This window comes from Suricata suricatta, chromosome 13, assembly GCF_006229205.1.
Source record: "Suricata suricatta isolate VVHF042 chromosome 13, meerkat_22Aug2017_6uvM2_HiC, whole genome shotgun sequence".
NCBI classification, from domain to species: Eukaryota; Metazoa; Chordata; class Mammalia; order Carnivora; family Herpestidae; genus Suricata; species Suricata suricatta.
Genome location: NC_043712.1, coordinates 20,187,363 through 20,208,497, shown reverse-complemented (window position 1 = coordinate 20,208,497; position 21,135 = coordinate 20,187,363). Strand labels below are relative to the sequence as shown.

The following is a 21,135-nucleotide window of genomic DNA, read 5'->3' as shown; positions in this document are numbered from 1 at the left end:
ATTGGTCCATGTGTCTGTTTTTGTGCCAATACCATACTGTCTTGATGATGACAGCTTTGTAGTAGAGGCTAAAGTCTGGGATTGTGATGCCTCCCGTTTTGGTTTTCTTCTTCAATATTACTTTGGCTATTCGGGGTTGAAAGCAAGCTTCTTGAGGCTCCCCGGGCTTCCTCACGTGGGGTAGGGCCCTAGTCTAGTTTCTGCTCCAGCCTCAGAGTCTCCAAGGAAGCAAGCGTGGAGTAGTTTTACCACTCCGTTCCCCAGCTTGACCAAAGGATGCTTCTCTCCTCCTACCTGCTCTGAACTCCTTCCCAAATGACTCAGCACAAGGACCTGCTTCACCTGGAGCTCCTTCTACAGAAGGCTTTGTGCGGTTCTTCTGTTGTGCCCTTTATGCAAGAGATTGCTCAAAGGGAGGATCGTTTTGCTAAGTAGGTGCTGTCAGAGGAGAGGGCCAGTCGTTAGGTTCTTAGCCCTTCACACGGCTCTGGAATGAAAGGGGATTGCTATGGTGGAAAGAATATCTGTTTGGACCACTTACTAGCTTTGTGTCTAGGACAAGTTATGTAACCACTCTGGGCCTCATCTTCTCCATATGAAGCGTGTGTGTGTGTGTGTGTGTGTGTGTGTGTGAGAGAGAGGGGGGGGCAGGAGGGAGAGAAGTAATAATAATCCTACCTCATGGAGTTGTGAGGACTAGCGATAGTGACCCAATGAAATGCAGTCGTTTCCTCTCCCTATTTTCCCTGTTGGGAGATCCAAGAGTGGCCCCACAAGCAAGATAATCTGAGGTCGGTAAAGAAGAGTGGAGTTCCCGCCCACTCTGACTCAGGTGGCCGGCTCATGCTAGCATCATTTACAACCTTATGCCAGTCATCCCCACACCTGGAGCAAGTCTTCCTCTTGGCTGAGGCCCTCGAGCCACCTGAAGGCTTGCAGCGCACTGTCTTTCCTGCGTTTTGAAGGGAAGGAATTTCTGTCAGTGAATACGTCCCACTCACCGGCTATGAGCTTTATGGACGTTACGGTAAGGCCTTGTAGAGACCCCGCTGTCTTTCATAGAGATGGGGATGATGTATTCAAAGCAAACGCCTGCCACCTCCCCAGGTTCCAATAGTGGACACGTAGACCTCGGACGTTACATTATGTACGTGCATCACTTAGACAACATGTAATACAGAGACCCGGTGGGACTAACAATGAAAGGGTAGATCAGAGAAGAATTAAGAACCTGATCCTAAAGTCTGATGCTGATACTGTGTGTGTGTGTGTGTGTGTGTGTGTGTTGTCATTTCAGTGCCTCATGGCGTGGGAGTCGATTATTCCGCTACTACAGGAGAAACCAGAGGCCAAGTAAGTTCCTTCTTGGGACCAAGACTCTTCTACTTACACAGGGCATGGCACCATACCAGGACGTCCCTGTAGTGCCAGAGAGGCGGCACTGAGAAAACAGCCACAGGATCATCTCTCCTTTGTGTATTTCTTTCCCCTCCCGCTCCCATCCGCCTCCGTCTGACAGTGGTTCTCCATTAGTATTTATAATCATCTCTCAGCGAAAGAAGCATACTTCCGTGTTGTGAAGGAGCCCATGACATCTGGGACACCAAGACCTGCAGCTGAGGGACGAGACGGCCCAGCTGACGTTCTGACATCTCAGAACACGGGGACAGCATGTTGCCCGCGGTGGAAGAGAGCCCAAGTCTGCTTTTCCAGGGCACAAGGAAGGCAGACCGAGGGGAGCTCTCGATTTCCACGGACACATGGGGACTCTGGAATTGACCTGTGTGGGCATCGACTTGTCTCAGCCTAGAAGGGGGTGTTGGCACCTCCATGGAAAGTCCTTAATGTCCAGTGGCCTACAGCTGTGAGTGTGGCCTGCTGCCTGCTTGTCACGAATGGCACCTCTTTTGTGGCTTCTGGTTCACACAGGACTGTTTATGTCCGCGTCTGTTTTCCGTGCCTGAACGAGCAAGCCAGGTCCTTGTCCTCATGTGATACCTCGGGGAGCCGAGGGGGCAGTGCTCCCCAAACTTGTTTCTGACACTAGAATGCAGTAGATTGGAAACTGGTTTTGTGTGTGTGTGTGTGTGTGTGTGTGTGTGTGTGTGTGTGTGTGTGTAAAATGGGGGGGGAGGTGCATTTTTCTCTGTGAAGTTCTTCAGTGTTTTTCTTTTGCTTGTTTAATGTCGTCAGAGTGGAGCTTAGGCCTGTCATGAGGAGTATGTGTTACATGAGGTCAGAGTAGCCCCCAGTAGCTGGGGTCATTGGGCCTGTGCCAGGCCCCATCTCCACATCTGCTCTGCGCAGTCTGCCTTTACCTCACCCCAAACTCCTAATTTGGCGTCTCCTACCACGTCCACGGAGTGTTTGGGCAGCCTTTAGGTGAGAGGCCGGGGTGCCGTCGTGACACAGTAGAGGTCCTGGGAACTTCGTGTGAAGGTTCCACATTAAGTGCTTTAACCCTTGATAGATCCCTGGTTGGGAAGAAGAGTCGGTATCTGGATGGGCCTCGGAGATGACGAGTGTCAGCAGTGAGCCCTTTGCTTCCCAATAAGCTGAAACCTCCTCAACCTGCCGCCACGTTCCCCGGCGACCACGGGCGGCTTGCAAGTCTTCGGACTGTGACCGGGTTTGCTTTTCAAACCAACATGAAACAGACAAAGAGGATCTATCTTCCAACTCCTTTTCTTCCCTCCTGAAGTGACGCTCCCTGGGCCACGTTTGCGCTCTCCCCTGTGTGGCCCGTCCCCCCATAAAATGGTAAACCTGAGCCTCGGAGAGGCGGTTCGTGTTTCTGTCGCGGGGCAGCCGAGCCGAGGCGCTGGAGCACATGCAGGTTGTACCCCGGGACCGGGCTGTGCACGGCGTGTCAGAGCCGCTCCCTCCCGCTCCCACCGGTGGCATTGACCTCGTGCAGCCGCGGTGATGCCATGGACGCCGTGGTAGGACAGCGCAGAACAGTTCGGCTCTGTTTCATTTGTGTTTTGATGGAGTCATAGTTTCGATAAGGATTGTCGTGTCCATCGGTACTTGCCTCCTCCGTCAGAGCCCCTTGTGCCCTTCTGCAGTCCTGCGATGAGTTTTTAGTTTGGTACAATTAGAAGTGAGTCAGTGAAGCAGAAGTGGCTCCCTTCCGAGTGGCTAGTCCGTGTTTCATGCTACCTCTAAGCCGTCACGGTGGTGCGGGTGTGGATATCTGGGTCCAAGTGACAAGTCCAAGCTTGCGGGTAGAACAGGGTGTGTATCCAGTAACGGGTTGATGGCCCTCTCTTGATGTTTCATGGAAGGCAGTAGGCTGACCCCACAGTGAGTGCTCATCTGCAGGAACATGCAAAGCCTTGCCTTGTGGAGTGTGTGCTTTAAAAATGTTGTCCGGTGTCACAAGTGTTTGGAAAGAATTGTGAAAAGAATTAGCGGGAAGACTGGGCTCTCGTCTGCCGCTAGTTGCCAAGCCCAGGAGCATTCCTTTGGAAAGGCTAGTTGGAAAAGAAGGCAACTCTTCAAAAGAGTCATCGGGTTCCTCGCTGGGACATACGGGAGGGGAGCGGAGGGGGGACACAGTCATTCCTTATGTTTTTGGAGGCCGAAGACTAGTTCGGAGGGGACTCAGGCATCTTGGGGCTTGTTTTTCCATTTCTTCGCCACATGATATTTCTGTGCTTTAAGACACCTGGGACACTGACGCCAGAGCTGGGAGAACCAGTGTGTGTTCCAGACGCCCTTGGAGAAACGGCCTTGCCCGAGGACTCTTGCCCCTTACTTCAGGCTGCTATCAGATGAGGTGAGGAGGCCCAGGAAGCAGGGATGGTAGGCAGGGAAGGAGGCCCCCCAGGCCTCCCCCACCCCCATGGCTCACCCAGCCTCTTGGGTCAGGAGTCCCCGGCGTTGGCCCCTTCATCTCCGTGAGCATGAAGATGACTCCCTGTGAGAAGTGTGACCCGGAGACTTCTGTGCCAAAGACTGCCTCGTAGAGGCCTCGTCACCCATCCTTCTTGGCTCCACAAAGTTGTGGTGCTGAGATCACCGCCTCCTCTCTCATACTTATGTCCCAGGAGGCTTTTGCTTGGGGACACGCTTGACCTCAGGCAGACAGACTTGGACGGGCTTTGAGTCTTGAGCGCATGGCAGCGGAATGCAGAGTGACCCCTGTCACCTGTCCCTCGGGTGTGGGAAGGGGAGGGTTCATTGACCCAGGTTAAAAATCCAGGCTGAGGCAGAAGAGAAGAGGATTCCTAGAACTCAACTTGATGTGGAAGAGGGCAGTTGTGCTTCGTGGCAGGTGTGGCCACTGCTCTCTTCCTGATCACGTGGTGGGTGCACAAGAAGATTCCAGGCTACTCTGTCCAAAGCCAGAACACCTCCGTTCTTCCTGAACGAGGAGGGAAAACACACACAGCCAGGTTCGGGGTTGGGTTTTGTCCTTTAATAAGACTTAATAATGATTCCCAGTGACCTCAGATAAGTGCAATTATGGAGATGATCGGCTCGTATTTCACTGTGCTGCTCGTTGAATTCACATTTAGGTGAAGCGACAAAAGCCAGTGCGACTCTGGGGGGCGTGGTGAATGCAATGTTAAGTTTGTCTTCATGCCAAATGTCAGCCACACCTGGAGCGTGTCTTACATGTTGTAGAATTAAATGTCTTATCAAGTCGCCATCCACATGAGGGATTTAAATGCACACTTGCCGCTCATTTCTTGTGAAGCTACCTTTGTTTTGAAATGATAGGAAGTCCTGCTTTAGAGGAGGGCATGGTGGCCAGACGGCCGTCTGCAAGAGGAGTTTGGTGGGCCGGTAGGTGTCAGCTCGGGACGCACCCAGAGTCCAGTGACTGGGCCCTGCCTTCAGTAGTATTGAAATCGGGGGCCCCTGGCTTTGTCTTCATGCCGTTCATTAGACTGCAGAGTAGTCCTTCTCTACACTCTGCCCCGAGAGAGGCAGGAGAGAGACAGCCACCACAGCCTCCCGGGTCCACTCCAGCCTCATCTGTTTGGGTGTTGGGATGGGGTAGGCCTGGCCTCCTTCCAGCTGCACCAAAGGGTGCTTCCTGCTCAGAAGAGAGGCTGCCTGTGGGCAGGGCAGGGCACAGCAAGCCTGCACACGCCCCCCCCCCCCCCCCCCCCCCCCCCCCCCCCCCCCCCCCCCCCCCCCCCCCCCCCCCCCCCCCCCCCCCCCCCCCCCCCCCCCCCCCCCCCCCCCCCCCCCCCCCCCCCCCCCCCCGCTTCCCGGATGCCTACTTTTAAAGGCCCATGAAAACCGAGTAATCTAATCGTCAGGCTGGAGTAACACTACTTGGGCCATCCCCATTTACAAAACATTTTGGTAATTTGGGTTTGGCTTCTCCCTTTTAAGAGTCCTCAAGATGACAACAGATTGGACATGGCCTTTTATTTATGTTTTCTCCGTTCGGAAGGCAGGTGGCATTTATCGGTAAATTTGCATAAAATGTCATGCCCTGGTCAGACTGACCTGTCAAGCTGGGTGTATTGGAGTTGTTCTCTGCTTCCTCATGGGTTTGTTTTGTTGTTTTGTTTTGTTTTATTTTGTGCATAAACCAAGAACCTGAGTTTTCATCAGCCCACCCAATAGGTGGTTAGCTTTCTGCTTTAAGGATGTCTGGCCTCCCTACAGCCCCCCGGATGAGAGCGCGCACAGGGCCATGTGCATTAGGGAAGGTGGAGGAAAGGCCTTTGTCACGGGGAGTTGGACTGTTGTTTCTTAATCATCTGTCTGAACTGCATTCCGGGTCTGGCTGTCTAAACCTTTCTAAGTGGCAGAAAAATATGTGATTCAGGCAGTTTTTACTACTATAGAGAGCCTGTAAATAAGTGCTTTGGAAAAAAATAACTTTAACAAGCCAGTACGATATTTGTCTCAAAGAGAAACATTCTGCGTAGTTAGCACTTGAAAGTCAACAAATCCAGACTTTTTTAAATGCCACAGACTGTTGAAAGCCCAACACTACTTTTTGAGAATTGTCAACACCAACTAATATGCCTTATTCTTCAACTAGTATGTTTTAGATTCTGGGTAGAAAGGATTTTTTTAGAAACATAATCAGTTCTTCAGTGTAAATGCTAGCGGTCTCACATAGCCAGTCCTCAGCCCTCGAAGAAATAAGAAAGTGAGGTTCATAATTAGGGCTGCCTTTTGGGAGGAGAAAGCTAAGTATTGCTATTGCCAAATGATATTTTTGATAATGTAGGGAAAGACAGGGACCACTGAACCGTTCGTGTGTGTGTGTATGTGTGTGTGTGCGCGCGCGTATTAAGTGTGCAAGACTAACTTAGTGCCTTTTGGCACACTCTTGATTGTAGAGGACATACGGTATCAGCATTGACAAATCACAGATACAGAGAACTCTAGATTATGACGTATTAATGGTTTACCCCAATTCTGCGGAACAGCTTTTTAAAAGATCATTGGGGGCAGGGTGGGGGCTCAGAGCAGCACGTTTCAGATAGAAATTCTCCACAGGTTGAAATGCCAAAAACCTAAACTCCATTGTGTTGACTCCCATACTTTAGTCCATTGTAACAGAGCTTTTACTATTAAAACCAGTGACGGAGTATTGCAACACGTCCCCTGGCAGCGCCACCCCCTCACCGGCTGATTCTGGGCTCCCTGTGCGCCAGGTCAGAGCAGGTCACACCTGGCCCCACCCCTGAGCCGCAGGTCGTTCACAGGCTCAGACCCACCCTTCAGTCACGGTGGCACTGGAAGGAGAAAAGGGGGGTGGCTTCTTTCCCCAGTATGGGAACGGGGAGGGGAAAGCCGATTGCAAACAAAATGTGAATCTGTACGATAAAAAGACACCTGTGCAGCAGGGCCTTTGTCACACAACCAACCAGCAGCTGTGGGCGGTCGGCGCCACACCCGGACACCCCTGAGGTTTGGTCCTGTCCCGTGGGCGCCCCTCCCTGCCCTTCCGCGTGCCCGATCCCTCTGTCCGCGCACTGGGAATGCACTGGGAGATGATGTCCATCTGATATATTCCCATACAGTAAACTGCCAGCAACCTTTCTAACTTGTATTTTAACTGTTGAAAAAGAGACTCAAGACTTTTGCTTAGGTCATGTCTGAAATATGGACTGTATTTCTTATTTTTAGAGATCATTCTTCACATTTTAAATTTTAGAAGAAGCCCCCCTCTCTCACGAGGTATTGACGAAGTCCTCTCCCTCTGTGTAAATGTGTCTCTTCTCTCCATGCTGCCAATAAGCCAAATCAAAAGCTGTGAAAAAAAAAAAAAGTGCTCAAGAATGTGTGCAGATGAGAAAGTGATTTATTTCCAGGTCAAAGTCTCTGTTTCATGAAGCTACCAAACTCTAAAGAATGTCACCTTTCTTTTTCTTTCTTTGTTATGGAACCCAGAGATTGTAAAAAGAAAAAAAAAAGGTTTTGTTGCATTTTTTTGATGTTGGCACGAGGTTTTTGTCCACTTTTTTTCATATATTCGTGTATAAAAAAATTCTGTCCATTGTTTACTATGAAATTAGTATTACACTTTGAGGTAAACAAAAGAATTTGTATTGCTTGTTAACTATTAGCTTGTAAATTTAAAGGTTTCTTTACCTCAATTAACTTAAAGTAATGGACCAATAAACCTATGAATGATGCTTTCTTTACCTTGAATTATGTTGTCATTTGTAACACTTTATACGGCAGGAACACATACGTGCCTTGTGTTCTGTTTTCTTGTTTTCTCTAAAGAGGTATGAGTTTGCCTACAAGAATCAGGATATCCAGGGGCGCCTGGGTGGCTCAGTCGGTTAAGCCTCCGGCTTCAGCTCAGGTCAGATCTCACGTTCGTGGGTTCGAGCCCCGCGTCGGGCTCTGTGCTGACAGCTAGCTCAGAGCCTGGAGCCTGCTTCCGGTTCTGTGTCTCCTTCTCTCTCTGCCCCTCCCCCTCTCATGCTCTGTCTCTCTCTGTATCAAAAATAAATAAAAGCATTTAAAAAAAAAAGATCTAAAAAAAAAAAAATCAGGATATCCAGAGCAACAGGAAAAAAATACATAATTAAACTATTTTTACTCTTTACTTCTCTGCAGATTTATCCTGTTTCCCTTCTCCTACACCCTACAGGTTGGCACCGGTTCGGGGAGATGAAGAAGCGACGAGGTGTCTGTACGTAACCGCTGTGACTGGCGGGCAGCCTGGCGGGCAGCCCAGGTCCGCCGGGAGGATTTCTCGCTACTCCGTCCCACTGTCCCAGAGCAAAGCGCATCTTCTCAGGGCCAGTCATTTCCTGGTTTTTTCCAGTTTTTTTTTTTTTTTTAACTGCATGATGCTTTTAAGAAATCTGTTAGGCAAGAAGAAATGTCTCTGGTTCGTTAGGGTGTCAAGAGTGTGTTTTGAAGGGAGACCAGAAGGATCAGTTAATGACCCCCGTGCACTGGAAATGGACTTGAACTTACAGTAGACGTCACTAATCTAAGACTACAGTCAGACAAAATGAGACCGCAAGGTGGGATTGAGAGAGCTTTGGGATCGAGTCTCAGCTTTTCTACTCGTTCCTTCGGTGGGTTTAGGCAAGTCCCATTTCTCTGAATGTCCGTATTTTGATCTTTGCAATGAAGACGTGCTTTCCCTTGGAGGGTTGCTGGTGGGATTGGCAGTAATGTATATAAAGCACCAAAGTGTCTGCCAGCACTTAGATGATTGCTCTTACGGGAAGACTCTTCTATTACTTGTTTAAATATGGCCAACTTAAACACCAAGTATTCCCATAACAATCCTTCCCATTTGCTTTGTCAATTGAAAATTAAAAGCGGGGTGGGGGGATATATTTCTTGTAACTGCTTTAAGAAGGTGATGGAGGTAGTATTCTGGAGGACTGTGGTCAGACTGAAGCCCTGGGGAATAGATGGGAATAGATCATAAAAGTTGTGGCGAGCGGGTGATAGGAAGGGTGATGGATTTAAGAGGTTTCTGTGGCAGGGGGAGGGGGTCAGATGACGCGGACTTTTGAAGCCTGGTAGCAGGGAGGTGACGGGATTAACTCACATGTGAAAACAGTCAGGAGAAAAATGTAAAGGTTGGAGTAGCTTAGACGGTGGGGTGGGAGACTAATTTGGTTTGGATTTATGTTTGAGGAAATCCAAGTGGAGGTGTTGACCGGCTTGTTGGAAAGAGCGTTCTGGAATCCCTGAGAGTAGACTAGATTACTTGGAGAACACACCAAAGACTTTATGGGCCTCAAGAATTAAGGATGGGGGCACCTGGAGGGCTCAGGTGGTTAAGTGTCTGGCTCTTGGTTTTGGCTCAGGTCACGATCTCCTGATTCATGGGTTTGAGCCCCAAATCGGGCTCCACATGCTCATGGCGCTGAACCTGCTTGGGATTCTCTCTTCCTCTGTCTCTCTCTCTGCCCCTTCCCACTCCAAATAAATAAATAAACTAAAAAAATTTAAAAAAAGAATTAAGAATGCAGGCAAAGGATGAGAGGGACTCAGGGAACATTCTTAAGGAGAAAAAGACCCATAGATAACATTGGCTCTTAAGCTTGAGGGCTTGTGAAAACACCAGTTGTTGGTCCCCACCTCTAGAGTTTGATTTGGGTGGAGCCCAAGAATTTGCATCTCTAACAAGGTTTCCTGGGGATGCTGATGCTATTGGGTCAGAAACCACACTTGGAGAACATCAAAGGGTTTAGAACCTCTGTTAGAAGAATTGGTGACCCGGGGCAAGTGGGAAAGGGTCAAAACTGCCACCTTGGTAAAAAGGAGCCAGTGTTGGGGCTTTAGGAGCCCAGCTCAGGTTAAGACCCACAAGCTTACAGCTGGGTGAGCGGGGACAAAGCAGGACATGTTCCTGGATGCTGCACGCCAGCTCTTCAGGAGCAGGACTGGAACAGCCAACGATGGGACTCATCCGGGCTGGGGAGCCGATCGGGCTGGGGCAGGAGGCAGGGAGTCAAGAGGAAGTGAGGTAATCTTGAACTCCACTTCCACCCCACCTCTGCCCACATAGCCTGTCTCAGGGAGAGGCTCTGGCTTCTTCCTAGTTGCCTGAACCCCAAATACGAGCATTCTTGCCTCCATCTGCCTCACCCTCTGCAGGTTATCTGTCACCAGCTCCTGCTGACTGCCAGCTCCCAAGGACTTCTCGAAGTCCCTCTGCTGTTCTAAACTCCACATCTTATCCAAGGTCAGTCTGCCATATCCGGCACCTGGGTTACTGCCAGACTCTCTGCTCTTGTGTCCTTTCTGCAAGTCTTCTCACTCCTTCTGCTCCTTCCTGCCCTAGTTCATTCTCAGGATGCCAGGGCACATGCCCTGCTCCTGTGTGAGGTCTGCCACCAGCTGTCCCTGTTACTTTAAAGAGAAGCTCTTTGGGGGCACCTGGGTGGCTCAGCCAGTTACGCATCTTAACTTTGGCTCAGGTCATGATATGGTGTGTGAGTTCGAACCCTGCATCAGGCTCTGTGCTAACAGCTCAGAACCTGGAGCCTGCTTCCGATTCTCTGTCTCCCTCTCTCTGCTCCTCCCTCTTTTCATTCTCTCTCTCTCTCAAAATTAAACAAACATTAGAAAAAATTAATGAGAAACTCTTTATAAGGCTCTACATGTATATTGTTCCTCCTTAGCATCCCAGTCTCCTGTCTGGATTCTGCCCTTTGGGTACCTGTCCCTCCCTCCTCCTTTGCTCCCCTTGTATTGAATGCCTATATCTAGAGATACTCATCTTCAGGCCTTCCCGCTTGTTATTCCTTCTGCCTGGACTGTCCCTCAGGTAAGCCTGGGTGACTCCTTATCCTTCCAGTGTTACATATACCACTGCTGAGAAGCCTTCCGTGCCCCCCTAAGTCCATTGGATGCTCCCTCGTGTTAGCATTTATTACAGGATCCCTGGTTGCCAGCTGTTCCGCCTGTCCACCTGCTAGACAGAACATTGTGTCAGGGCATAAGCCATCACATTCTTGCCATGTCTCAGCACCTAGGACGGTGCCAGGACCTTAGGAGACATGCCAGAAAGTTTTGTTTATTCCCTGCAAGAGATCAGAGATGTAAACTCTTTGAGCCCAAACACTTGGAGCTTGAAATGCATTCCCTGGCTTTACGTTTCACCCCAGTATAAGAATGCCATGTCTGTAATTATAGAAGGGGTCTGGCCGGGGAAGAATGATTCACACGCACACAATAAATGTTGATTTTATTTGGAGTTGAGTCTGTTTTTCTATATGTAAGTAAAATAGGCTATAAAAATAGGTACCTCAAGATAAAATGGCTCTTAGCATATAACCTCTCCCTTCACAGCACCCACTTTGGGAAGAAGTATTGTTGACTGAAAATATTCAATATAATATTCCACTAAAGAAAGCCTTTTGATATTTGCTTCTTAAAAACAACAGTAACGATGGCAATAAAACTACCCTGAAGCCAAGAGGCCGAGCCCCAAATCTCTCCTGAGTGTTCACAGCTAACAAGGCCTCAGGGAAGAAAACTTAACTTTTTTTCAAGGTTTTATTTTAATTAAAAAAATATATTGGCTGATGTTCACTGTTGGGAGTTCTTATAAAGCATCCCCTCTGCGTTCTCCTTAGGCTATGGAAAATGCATGCTTTGGCTTGAGTTTTCCTGGGGGACTCCCAGCAGAGCACCCAAGTGACTAGTAACAGGACCTCGGAGCCCTGGAGACGAGTCCTGGGAGAAAAGGGGCTGCTGTCTGAAGCCCGTTATGCATCTCCTGTGACTGTGCACACCCCCGCATCTAACCCCTGAAAGTTCACACTCTGCTGCCCCCAGAACCTGAGCTCCGTCTAACAGGGACATCTGGAAGCTGAGAAAGTGCTTCTGTCACCAAGAAAGTGCTTTTCCCCACCCACCAGGGATCTCTGAGCCAGAGCAGGTCATGCCCTGGCCGAGTCTGGCCGGAACCTGGGGTTTTGGAGCAGTGGCTTGCTTTGGTCACCGGCACCCAGTCCCATCTTTTGACTTCAAAGGTGTCCCACCATTGCTGGTATTTTCAGCACCTTCATTTCTCTGTGACGTCCCCATATTGCTGCCAGGAGACTTGTTTGTAGGCCACGATGCTGGAAGAATTACAAGACAGAATTACCAGACAACTATTGGAATGGGGCAAAGGGTGTGCCTTCTCCTTCCCACCAATGGCTGCCTCGTTATCACCTGTAGTCTGAGAGGCTCTCTCCATTGCTCCCAGAGTGCTGTTCTGAGCGGAGAGATGGCCCATTCCAGCCCTGAAATCTCTCAAGCCCTTTGCCTCTACATTTTCCTTTCCCTGGAATCTCTGTCCAACTCACTACTGCCTGGTGATGAACTCCCACATGTAATTCAGTATCAAGATTGGGCTGATCTCAAGAAGAATTTGCTGCCTCATCTTCTGTCTTTCCACAGCTCCCTGTCTCTTCCATAAATCCTTATTACATTGTCTTCAAGTATTTGTAAAAAAGGGATGCATAGGAATTAGGAGCTCTGAGTTGAAGTCTTGGATCTGTGTGACCTTTGGCAGGTCCTTCCACCTCCGGGATCTCGGTTTTCTCACGCTTGAGCTCTAGGAACCTCAGTTTCTAGGCCACAGCAACCACTTCCTGGCTGATGGTCAACACCTGGAAGCCGCTGGATGGGGTGCGAGCGTAAGTCCAAGCCTTCCAAGGTAAAGCTTTGTGGGAACTTCCCAAAACCCTGATGTCCCACCTTCCATGAGTCCCAGGGCTCTACAGGGAGGAACACTCCCTGTACTTGAGACAAAACTTGTATTACAGAGCTGGCAGGACACCAGGTCACAGCCCTGGTTCTACAGCTGACCCCTGCTGCAGACCCTGACAGCACAGCCAGGGGGCTCTGGCCAGCCGCTGCCTTCATGGTCATGGACGGTCAACAATCCTGGCTAGGGGGTGCCACACCCTTCTGACAGATCGTTCATTAAACAAATGCTTTTTGAGTACTTCTTACATGCCAGGCTCTCTGCTGGACACAGAGGATACGCACTGAGTCAAACACACAAGGTTCCTGCCTTCAGGGAGCCTACGGTCTGGTGGGCAAGCATATGAAAAGATAATCGCATGGGGCACCTGGGTGGCTCAGCCGGTTAAGCGTCTGACTTCAGCTCAGGTCATGATCTCACAGTTCGTGGGTTCGAGCCCTATGTTGGGCTCTGTGCTTAGAGAATATGAAGTGAGAACCCAGAGCAGAGCCCCAGAGAATCTTCCATTTGGAGCTCAGAACCCGGGGCCTGTCTTTGGATTCTGTGTCTTTCTCTCTCTCTGACCCTCTCTCTCAAAAATAAAAATAAAACATGAAAAAGAAAGAAAAAGAAAGAAAGAAAATCCGTAATCATCAACTATCATGCTATGAAGGAAAATAGAGGAAGTTTTGGGAACATACGATAAAAGGACCTAATTTAGATTAAGAAAGGGATTTTTCTCAAAACCTCATTGAGAGAAGGGTGTTTAAGACCACATCTGGTTGGGTTAAGAAGGAGGCATGGGCGCAGAAGGGGGAAGAGAATGAGGGGCAGAACCGGGGCTGACACCTGGGGTCGGGCAGGGTGGTTAGTGACAGAAAGAGAAATTAGGGAGGTTGGCAAAGCCAGGCTACAGCAGACCCTGTGGTCCATGGGAAGACATTCGGGTTGTATCCTAAGAGCAGTGACAGCCAAGAGCAGAGCTTTGAGCAGGAGATGACGTGAGCTGTTTAAACACGTGAAGGACATTGCTTGGGCACCTGGTGGGGGGAGGATGGGAAGGAGTAAGAGTGGACACAGGAGGAACGGCTCGGAGGCTAATCCAGGTGTCCAACCGCTCTGGCCTCGGGGGGTAGCGGTAGGGATAAGAAGAAAGGGTGAATTCGAGGACTGTTTTGAAGGTAGAATCAATGAGGCCTGATGGACTGGAGGTGCAGGGAGATGAGGATGAGGGCAGACTTCGGTGACTCGAATTTCTCTGCTGGGTGAGTGGTGAGGCCATTCAGTGAGGCGGGGAAGGCTGGAGGCGGCCCAGGCAGAGGAAGGCATCAAGAACCCAATTTTGGAAACTCAGACGGTAATTTGAAGTTTTGAAAGTGCTTTAGATTGCTTAGAGAATATGAAGCGAGAACCCAGAGCAGAGCCCCAAAGAATCTTCCATCTGGAGGTTTGTAGAGAAGCGGCGATGAGGTGTAGAGAAAGCCAAGTGATGGCCAAGAGTGAGCACGGGTTGGGGCCACGGAGAAATCACGTGGGATGAGGTGAGGGCTGCAGCCAGTCCACCGGATTCAGCCTTGAAGAGTAGCCGGCGGCCCTAGTGAGAAGAGCTCTGGTGGTGAGGGGGGCGGGGCTCGGACGGCTGGGCAGAGTGAGTGGGTGGCGTGGACGCCGGCAGCAGGTGCACACGAGCCTTTGCAGAAACTAACTATGAAGAGGCTGGGGAGAGAGAGGGTGGCAGATCACGTGTCCTCCAGTAGGAAGAATTCAGGAGAGCACAGCTAGCTCTCAGAGTGAGCTCTCTAAGGAGATGGGACAGGTGGCACCCAGGCACCTGGTGACTCTACTAAGAAGCAGTGTGGTGTAGAGGATCAGAGACTGCCTGGGTTCAAATCCTGTCTCTTCCACTTACAGGCTGTGGAACCTTTGGTGAGTTACATAATACCTTAGCATCTCTGTATCCTCGTTAGCAAAACAGTAATAGTAATTACCTCAGAGGGCTTTGGGGGGATATTAAATTCCTTAAAACATAAAACATTTTAAGTAATAGCTGGCACATGGTAAGGGCTAGTCACAGGTTTGCTATCATGATTACTAAGAAAAGGGTGGGGAGAGAGGTGAGGGAGAGAGCGGCAAGCAGGTTGAGGTGGGCACAGCCAGACAGCCCTTCCTTCAGCACCTCCGAGCTGCACGTAAGAAGAACAGGCAGGATGGGGCACCTGGGGGGCTCAGTCAGTTGATCATCTGACCAAAGTCAGGTCATGATCTTGCAGTCCGCAGGTTCGAGCCCCATGTCAGGCTCTGTGCTGACAGCTAGCGCAGAGCCTGGAGCCTGCTTCAGATCCTGTGTCTCCCTCTCTCTGCCCCTCCCCATCTTGTGCTTTGTCTCTCTCAAAAAATAAGAAACATTAAAAAAAAAAAAAGAAAAGAGGAACAAGCATAGTCACATGAACTGAGCTCACTCTGGAACCAGGCAGGGCTGGGTCACAGTCCCTTCTTGCAAACAGGCTGTTGGCAGCTCTGGCCCTGGGACCTCTCCTGCCAGCCTTCTGCCTCCACCGCGTCCTCTGCGACCTCCTCTGACATGTCCTCATGGGCTTGTATGTCATTGGAATGTAGCTTTTCTTTCTGTGGTTAGACAGCCATACTGGTTTTCCCTGTCGCTCTCACTTGATGATTGATGGCACAGCGTTGGCCTCTTCTGGCCGTAAGTTTGTCAGGATCTTGTTTATTTAGTGACTTCACGGAAGAGAAAGGTAATGGAAACCCTCCCCTTATACCAGAGTCCTCGATCCTGGTTGTATATTCAAATAACCCGGAGAGCTTTTAAAAAGGCCTGTGCCCAGGCTGCACTCCAGATCAACTGAGTCAGAATCTCTGGGGGCGGGACCTAGACATCAGTGATTTTTTCAATCTTTCTAGGTGATTCCAGCATATACCCAACGAGGCTTTATTCGCACGTGTGTCTCTTTGCTGTTAAACAGCCACGAGACAGGGAAATAATTAGCAGTTCCTTACGTGTCTCATTCACGTAAGCACTCAAGTATTTACTCGACTGATTCAAGATTCTGTCCCCGAATCTGTGATACAAGATCACGAAGACCCTGCGTGGCCTAAGTCAGACCCTGTGCACAGGAAGTATGACCAAATCCAAGTGCATGTTACACAGTGCACTGGAGTGAGATGTTCAAGGGCGGCCCACCTCCTTCACGGGCCCCGAAGTCTCTCAACGAAAGCACAGCACCCCACTCAGTACACGCACGAAGCAGCGAAACTGTCGGAAGGAAGCCAACTATTGCTATTTTCTCACCGCTTTCATTCGTCCGTTTATATCTCGCTGGGACACACATTAGTCAGACTTGTTTCCTTTTGTTTGTTTGTTTAGGTTAATGAAAATATTTCGCCCGTGTGCCAGTCAGGTAGGGCTGGGTAAACCTCCAAGGGGACAGCTACTAATCCATTACTCACCTGGACAAAAAGCTGGGGCTCCTGACAAATTCGCATTGCGTTCTAGGCCTAGCTAAGCCCAACCCATTCAGCCAAGACTCACATGAAAATCGGGGCACAGGGAAAGGCCTGAGGGCTGGGCAGTCTGAGGACAGGTCTGGCTCAGTCCCACACCTTGAAAAAATGAGAACTGGGCCAAGAAGGCCCTCATAATCGTGCTACTGCTCACACAGATCCCCAGCTGCTTGGCTGCCTTCCCTCCTTCCCTCCCCTCCCCCTCCCTCCCTTCCTTCTTTCCTCCTTCCTTCATTTCTTCCTTGCTTCCTCCCTCCCTCTGTACTCTCTTCCTCCCTCCCTTCCTTCTTTTTCCTTCCTCCCTCCCTTACCTCCTTTCCATCCTTCCTTCCTTCCTTCACTTCCAATCTTTCCTTTTCTCAACTATGAAATAGAGCAAAGAGCCTTCATGATTGGTGGCTCCTGTCTCAGGAGGCTCCACCTTCTCTGTCTACAGGGACTAGATTATGACCTGATGTGAGAATCCCAACAAGGGCCTCACCCCCATCCACTTCCACTTCTTCCAACCTGCATTTACTGATTTCCTACTCAGTGCCGCCATTATTGATGTGTAGACCTCTCTGTACTCCCAGGCAGACCTTCCAAAATGCACATCTTTATCAAATCCCTCGCACATTACTGTGGTATGTTTATTGTATTCCTTTCTCCTCTGGCGGGAGTGAACCAGCAGGAGAGGGCCTCACCCAATGACAAGGGGTAAACGGGCCTAAACAGGTCGAAGCTGTGCTGTCTAATGTAGCGGTCACTAGTTACATTGGCCACCGGACACTTGGAATATGTTCAACTTGAGTCCAAACTGAGATGTGCCATCGGCATAAAATACGTACCAGATTTCAAAGACTTAGTTAAAAAAAAAACAAACCTCATTAAGTTTGCAAATTGATTACATGTTGGGGTGATATTTTGGATATACTGGGTTGAATCAAATGTGTTGCTAAAATTAATTTCACCTGTCTTACCATTTTTAAACATTACTAGACGATTTAAAATCACATACATTGTGTGCTCTTGTGACTCGCACTGGACAGGGCTGGTCAAAGACCATTTCGGTGATGTCCTAGGCTGGTGCTCTGACCGCGGAACCAGACTGCCTCTCTTTGGCTTCTCCAGCCTTCCTCTTGCTTGTTATTTCCTTGACCTGAGTGCTCTTATTTTACAAATGAGACAGCTCCCCCAGAGAGATCAAAGGGATTGCCCAAGTCCTACCAGGAGCTCACACAGTCCAGTGGCATGAGATTTCAGGAGCCCTGCCAGGTGCCAAGCCCTAGGAGGACATGCGGAGAATACTAGGAAGTGAGGCAGGATGGTTCTCGTCTAAAAGGACCTAAAAAAAGAGGTTAGAGTGGTTCAAGAGGATATCTAATCCCAGCCTCTAATCACAAGGAAGTATAAAGCTGCCAGGAAGTACCCAGCTAATTGTGGCCCTCCGTTCATTATTTATGAGGTTGGGGGTTTCCCAGATTGGCAGATTATTAGCTTGGGAGAACAGGAGGACTTCTTCTTTGTGGGGGAGGCGGTTCAGAACCCACTGCATAAATGCTGCAAATAAATAATTCTTTATGATACTAGGCTGGAGATGGTCCAAGAGGCCCTGATCTGAGCCCCCAAGCCCCAGTCCAAACCACAGACTCTTCTTTCTTACCCAATCGGGATGATGGCCAGGAAGGAGAGAAAGGAGGAGAGAGCAAAGCAGGTGCCCACGAACTTCTCCATGGTGAGCTGATAGATCTTGTTGTACACCGTGGATGTGACCACCCCGGTCAGGGTCAGGGACAGCTGCAGGATGACGAACACCTTTCCTGTGGAAGGGACAGAGGTTACCAAGAAGACAAGCTGCTGTCCCTTCCATTGTACCCGCTGGCCGAGTCTCTAGGGAGCTCTCGGGAGACTGCGCATCCTCTCAGTCTTGGCTCCTTTCACCCGGACTCCTGCCTCTACCAGCCGCGTCTTCCTGCAGCCTGTGACTCCTCTGGCTGTGGCTTTTCAGTGACTGACTTTCTGAGTCCCTCCCATGCTTCTGTTTTCACCCCCTGTGGTCTGAATGGACACTAGAGTGTTCCTAGAGTATTCAAGGCTGCTTCTGGAACTGTCTCGAGTGCCTTTTGCAAGCCCGAACCCTATGCCTCAAGCCAGGCAGCTCTGAAACAGGCTGGCAGAGAACCTTGGAGAGATGCCTCTCACTTACCGTAAGAGGAGCCCTTTATGAGTTTGGACATTGCTGATCGGATGGTTGTGATGGGGATGAGAGCGAACAGCATGACAGCTCGAGCTGGAAAGAAATCAAACGAGACCACCCCTCATGGTGCCCAGTCTTGGCCAAGGAGTCAACCGGAAAAAGAAAAGCCTCACCAGGAACCCCCCTCCCCACAACCCCCGTGGGCTGGCCCTGGAAGGAGTGGTTTCTCTGCCTGCAGGCCAACACCGTCTCTGGGGTGGACTGAGTCTCGGAGCTCTGATGGGGCCATAGACACCACAGACACATCTGCAAGGTGGCGTAGTGATGGGTAGTCAAGGGTGGCTTCATTGGCAGAGTTATATAGCATCTAGGGAAGCGGAGCTGATGTCACAGGAGTGACTTAAGGCTCCTCTGCTTGTCCCTGGGACAGAGGTGCCTTCCGTCACCATTCATGAAGCCTTCTGGCAGTCAGTGCCAGAATTTGGGCGAACTGCATCCAAGAATGTATACCACGTACACAGCCACCACGCACCTTCCCTTCCCACGAGCCTTATTCCTAATCCCAGTGTGCTGGGTGCTTAAGTGTGGGGAGCAGGGAGGGACAGAGGTAGAGGTGGTGGAAGGGAAGGGGAGAGGGGTACTCTGGCTTTTGCACGTGGCCCATTTCACTGAGGGTTGGCCAAACCTAAGGTGCTATTTTGTTAGATGTTTTCTGAGATGTGTGACCTCAGCCAAGGGACAGCCTCTGATAACTGTCTAGAGTTGTTTTTTTTGACTATGTTAGCCCTTAGCCACATGTTAATTATGAGTTAATTAAAATCAAATCAAATGTAAAATTCTGTTCTTCAGCTGCACAAGCCACATTTCAAGTGCTCAATAGCCACACGTGGCTGGTGGCTACTTTCACTGAACAGACTAGATTTAGAACATTTCTATCAACGCAGAAAGTTCTATTCAAACGTTGGTCTAGAGAGGTCTCTGCTTATGGTTGTCCGGCCTGTGTCCTCAGATGGAAACTTCATTCTGCTCCCTTGAGAGAATTTATTACTTTAGTCATGGAAGGCATTTATGGAGAATTTTTATCCATTTTAAATAGGGCCTGAGATGGTTTTAATTTAAGGGATCTTTTCAACCTGATTACCTTAATATTTTATCCCTTTAAATTTGGGGAGAAGAAATCCAACCCCATCTCCAAAGGCCAACCTGAAACCTTCCCTACTGACTGCGGGTACCACTGACCAACCATCCGTTGACTTCCCAGAGCCATGGGCATCACTGACATTTCAGTGGGCACACAGGTAACACACTAGACAATACAACTTGGATTAACTCAACTGCGCATAATCCTGCCTCCCTTGTAACTTCCTAGGCAGTAGGTATGGTCCCTGCTGGTAGCTGGACACCCAGACCACACTGATCCGGGCATCAGCCCACGACTCAGCCGTGTCCTTGTCCTGCCTCCCCAGGAACGCCAGACTCACCAATGTAGAACATGTATGTCTCTTTCACGAACGCCAAGAGGAGGGCTCCCGACCCAAAGGAAACCATCCCAATCATGATCATAGTGGTGTCCTGGAAGCAGCGGGAGAAGACCAGGACGCCCAGGAAGCTGGTGATGAAGATGGTGTACCCCGCTGCCATTCCATAGCCCACCTGCACTTGATTCCAACTGAGAGGCTCCCTGAGCACAAAAAGGGGCATCACGTCCACGGTGCCCACCACTGCCAGGTCATATATGATGGCAGCCACAAAGAGCAGGGCAATGATAGTCTTTTGGGGCTTTGCTTTCCCAGGGTATGGAGGGTGCCCTGCCACACTCTGCTTGTCTGACTGATCAGGATCCAGGGTACGGTACGTGCCAACCGTGCCTGACACAGTATCCACAGTGGGGAGCGCCTTGCTGGGACTGGCCATCGACTCAGGGACCTTCAGGACCAAGAGGCTGTAGAAAAGTGCAAAAGCGGCGCAGCTCACGCTACAGGCCGTCAGCACCAGGCCCTGCCCCGAGTGGTGCCCAGTCATCTGCTGGAAGAGGTGCCCCGAGGCCATGCTCCCGCAGAATCCCGCCAGGCCCAGGATCAGGTCCAGGAGGATGAGGCGCAAGGAGCGGCGGTCCTCGGAGGAGCCGAGGGATCCCAGGGCCATGACGCCCGACCAGAAGGCGGAGAAGCCGCCGCCCAGCCCGTTCAGCGCCGCCGCCGCGTACAGCACCTGCACGGGCCAGTCCAGCAGCACCTTGAGCAGCAGCCCCAGGCGGGAGAGCAGGAAGCCCAGCAGGGACACGCAGATGGAGATCTTGCGGTGGTAGCGGTCGCTGAGCCAGCCGAGCCCGTAGGCGGACAGCAGGGGCGTCAGGCCCACCACCAGGTTGTAGACGATGTAGAAGTTGGAGATGGCCCTCTGCTGTTCGTCCTCCGGAGCGTCCCGGGGCGACGGCGACGGGCTGGCGCTGTGGTTGGAGGAGGCCCCGGCGCCGAAGGACGCCTTCACCACGAGGAGCAGCCCCGCATCGTAGAGGGAGGAAGCCAACTGCGTGGACGCCACCACGGGCTCGATCCAGGTCCTCACCCGGAGGCGAGGCAGGGGCCAGCTCCGCGGGCAGGTGGCCTCGGGACCCATGAGGCTCTTGGCTCCGTGGCCGGACTCGGTGCGAGCGCGAGTGTGCGCCGTGCTCCGGGTGCGCGCGGGGCGCGTGTGACAGCGGCCGACCCTGCGCCGGTGACCCCCGGGCACGGCCGCTCCTCCCCGCCTTGTAAGGCCGCGCCCCCTCCCGCCTCCGCCGGCGGAACGGGGC

At 50.8% G+C, this 21,135-nt stretch overlaps 2 protein-coding genes across 4 annotated transcripts in view; one reads left to right on the top strand and one right to left on the bottom strand.

The window, feature by feature from the left end:
* Positions 1-2,068, top strand: part of SNX30 (sorting nexin family member 30) — a 105,092-nt gene extending 103,024 nt beyond the window's left edge. Inside the window, exon 9 of the mRNA XM_029919574.1 lies at positions 1,298-2,068. Coding sequence (XP_029775434.1) covers positions 1,298-1,357 — 60 coding nt within the window. The 3' untranslated portion in view covers positions 1,358-2,068. The remainder of the gene's footprint in view (positions 1-1,297) is intronic.
* A 9,070-nt stretch (positions 2,069-11,138) lies between these two features.
* Positions 11,139-21,093, bottom strand: SLC46A2 (solute carrier family 46 member 2). 3 transcript variants are annotated; one of them, XM_029920871.1, is made up of 4 exons: positions 19,823-21,093; positions 18,351-18,434; positions 17,808-17,964; positions 11,139-12,035 (listed from the first exon to the last, which is right to left on the bottom strand). In XM_029920871.1, exons 1-4 carry the CDS (start codon positions 20,958-20,960, stop codon positions 11,978-11,980), a joined length of 1,437 nt encoding a protein of 478 aa, XP_029776731.1. In that variant the 5' UTR covers positions 20,961-21,093; the 3' UTR covers positions 11,139-11,977. The 3 variants fall into 3 exon arrangements, with proteins under 3 accessions (XP_029776731.1, XP_029776733.1, XP_029776732.1); XM_029920872.1 differs by lacking the exon at positions 11,139-12,035 and adding an exon at positions 17,066-17,489; XM_029920873.1 differs by lacking the exon at positions 18,351-18,434.
* Positions 21,094-21,135: the final 42 nt, after the last annotated feature.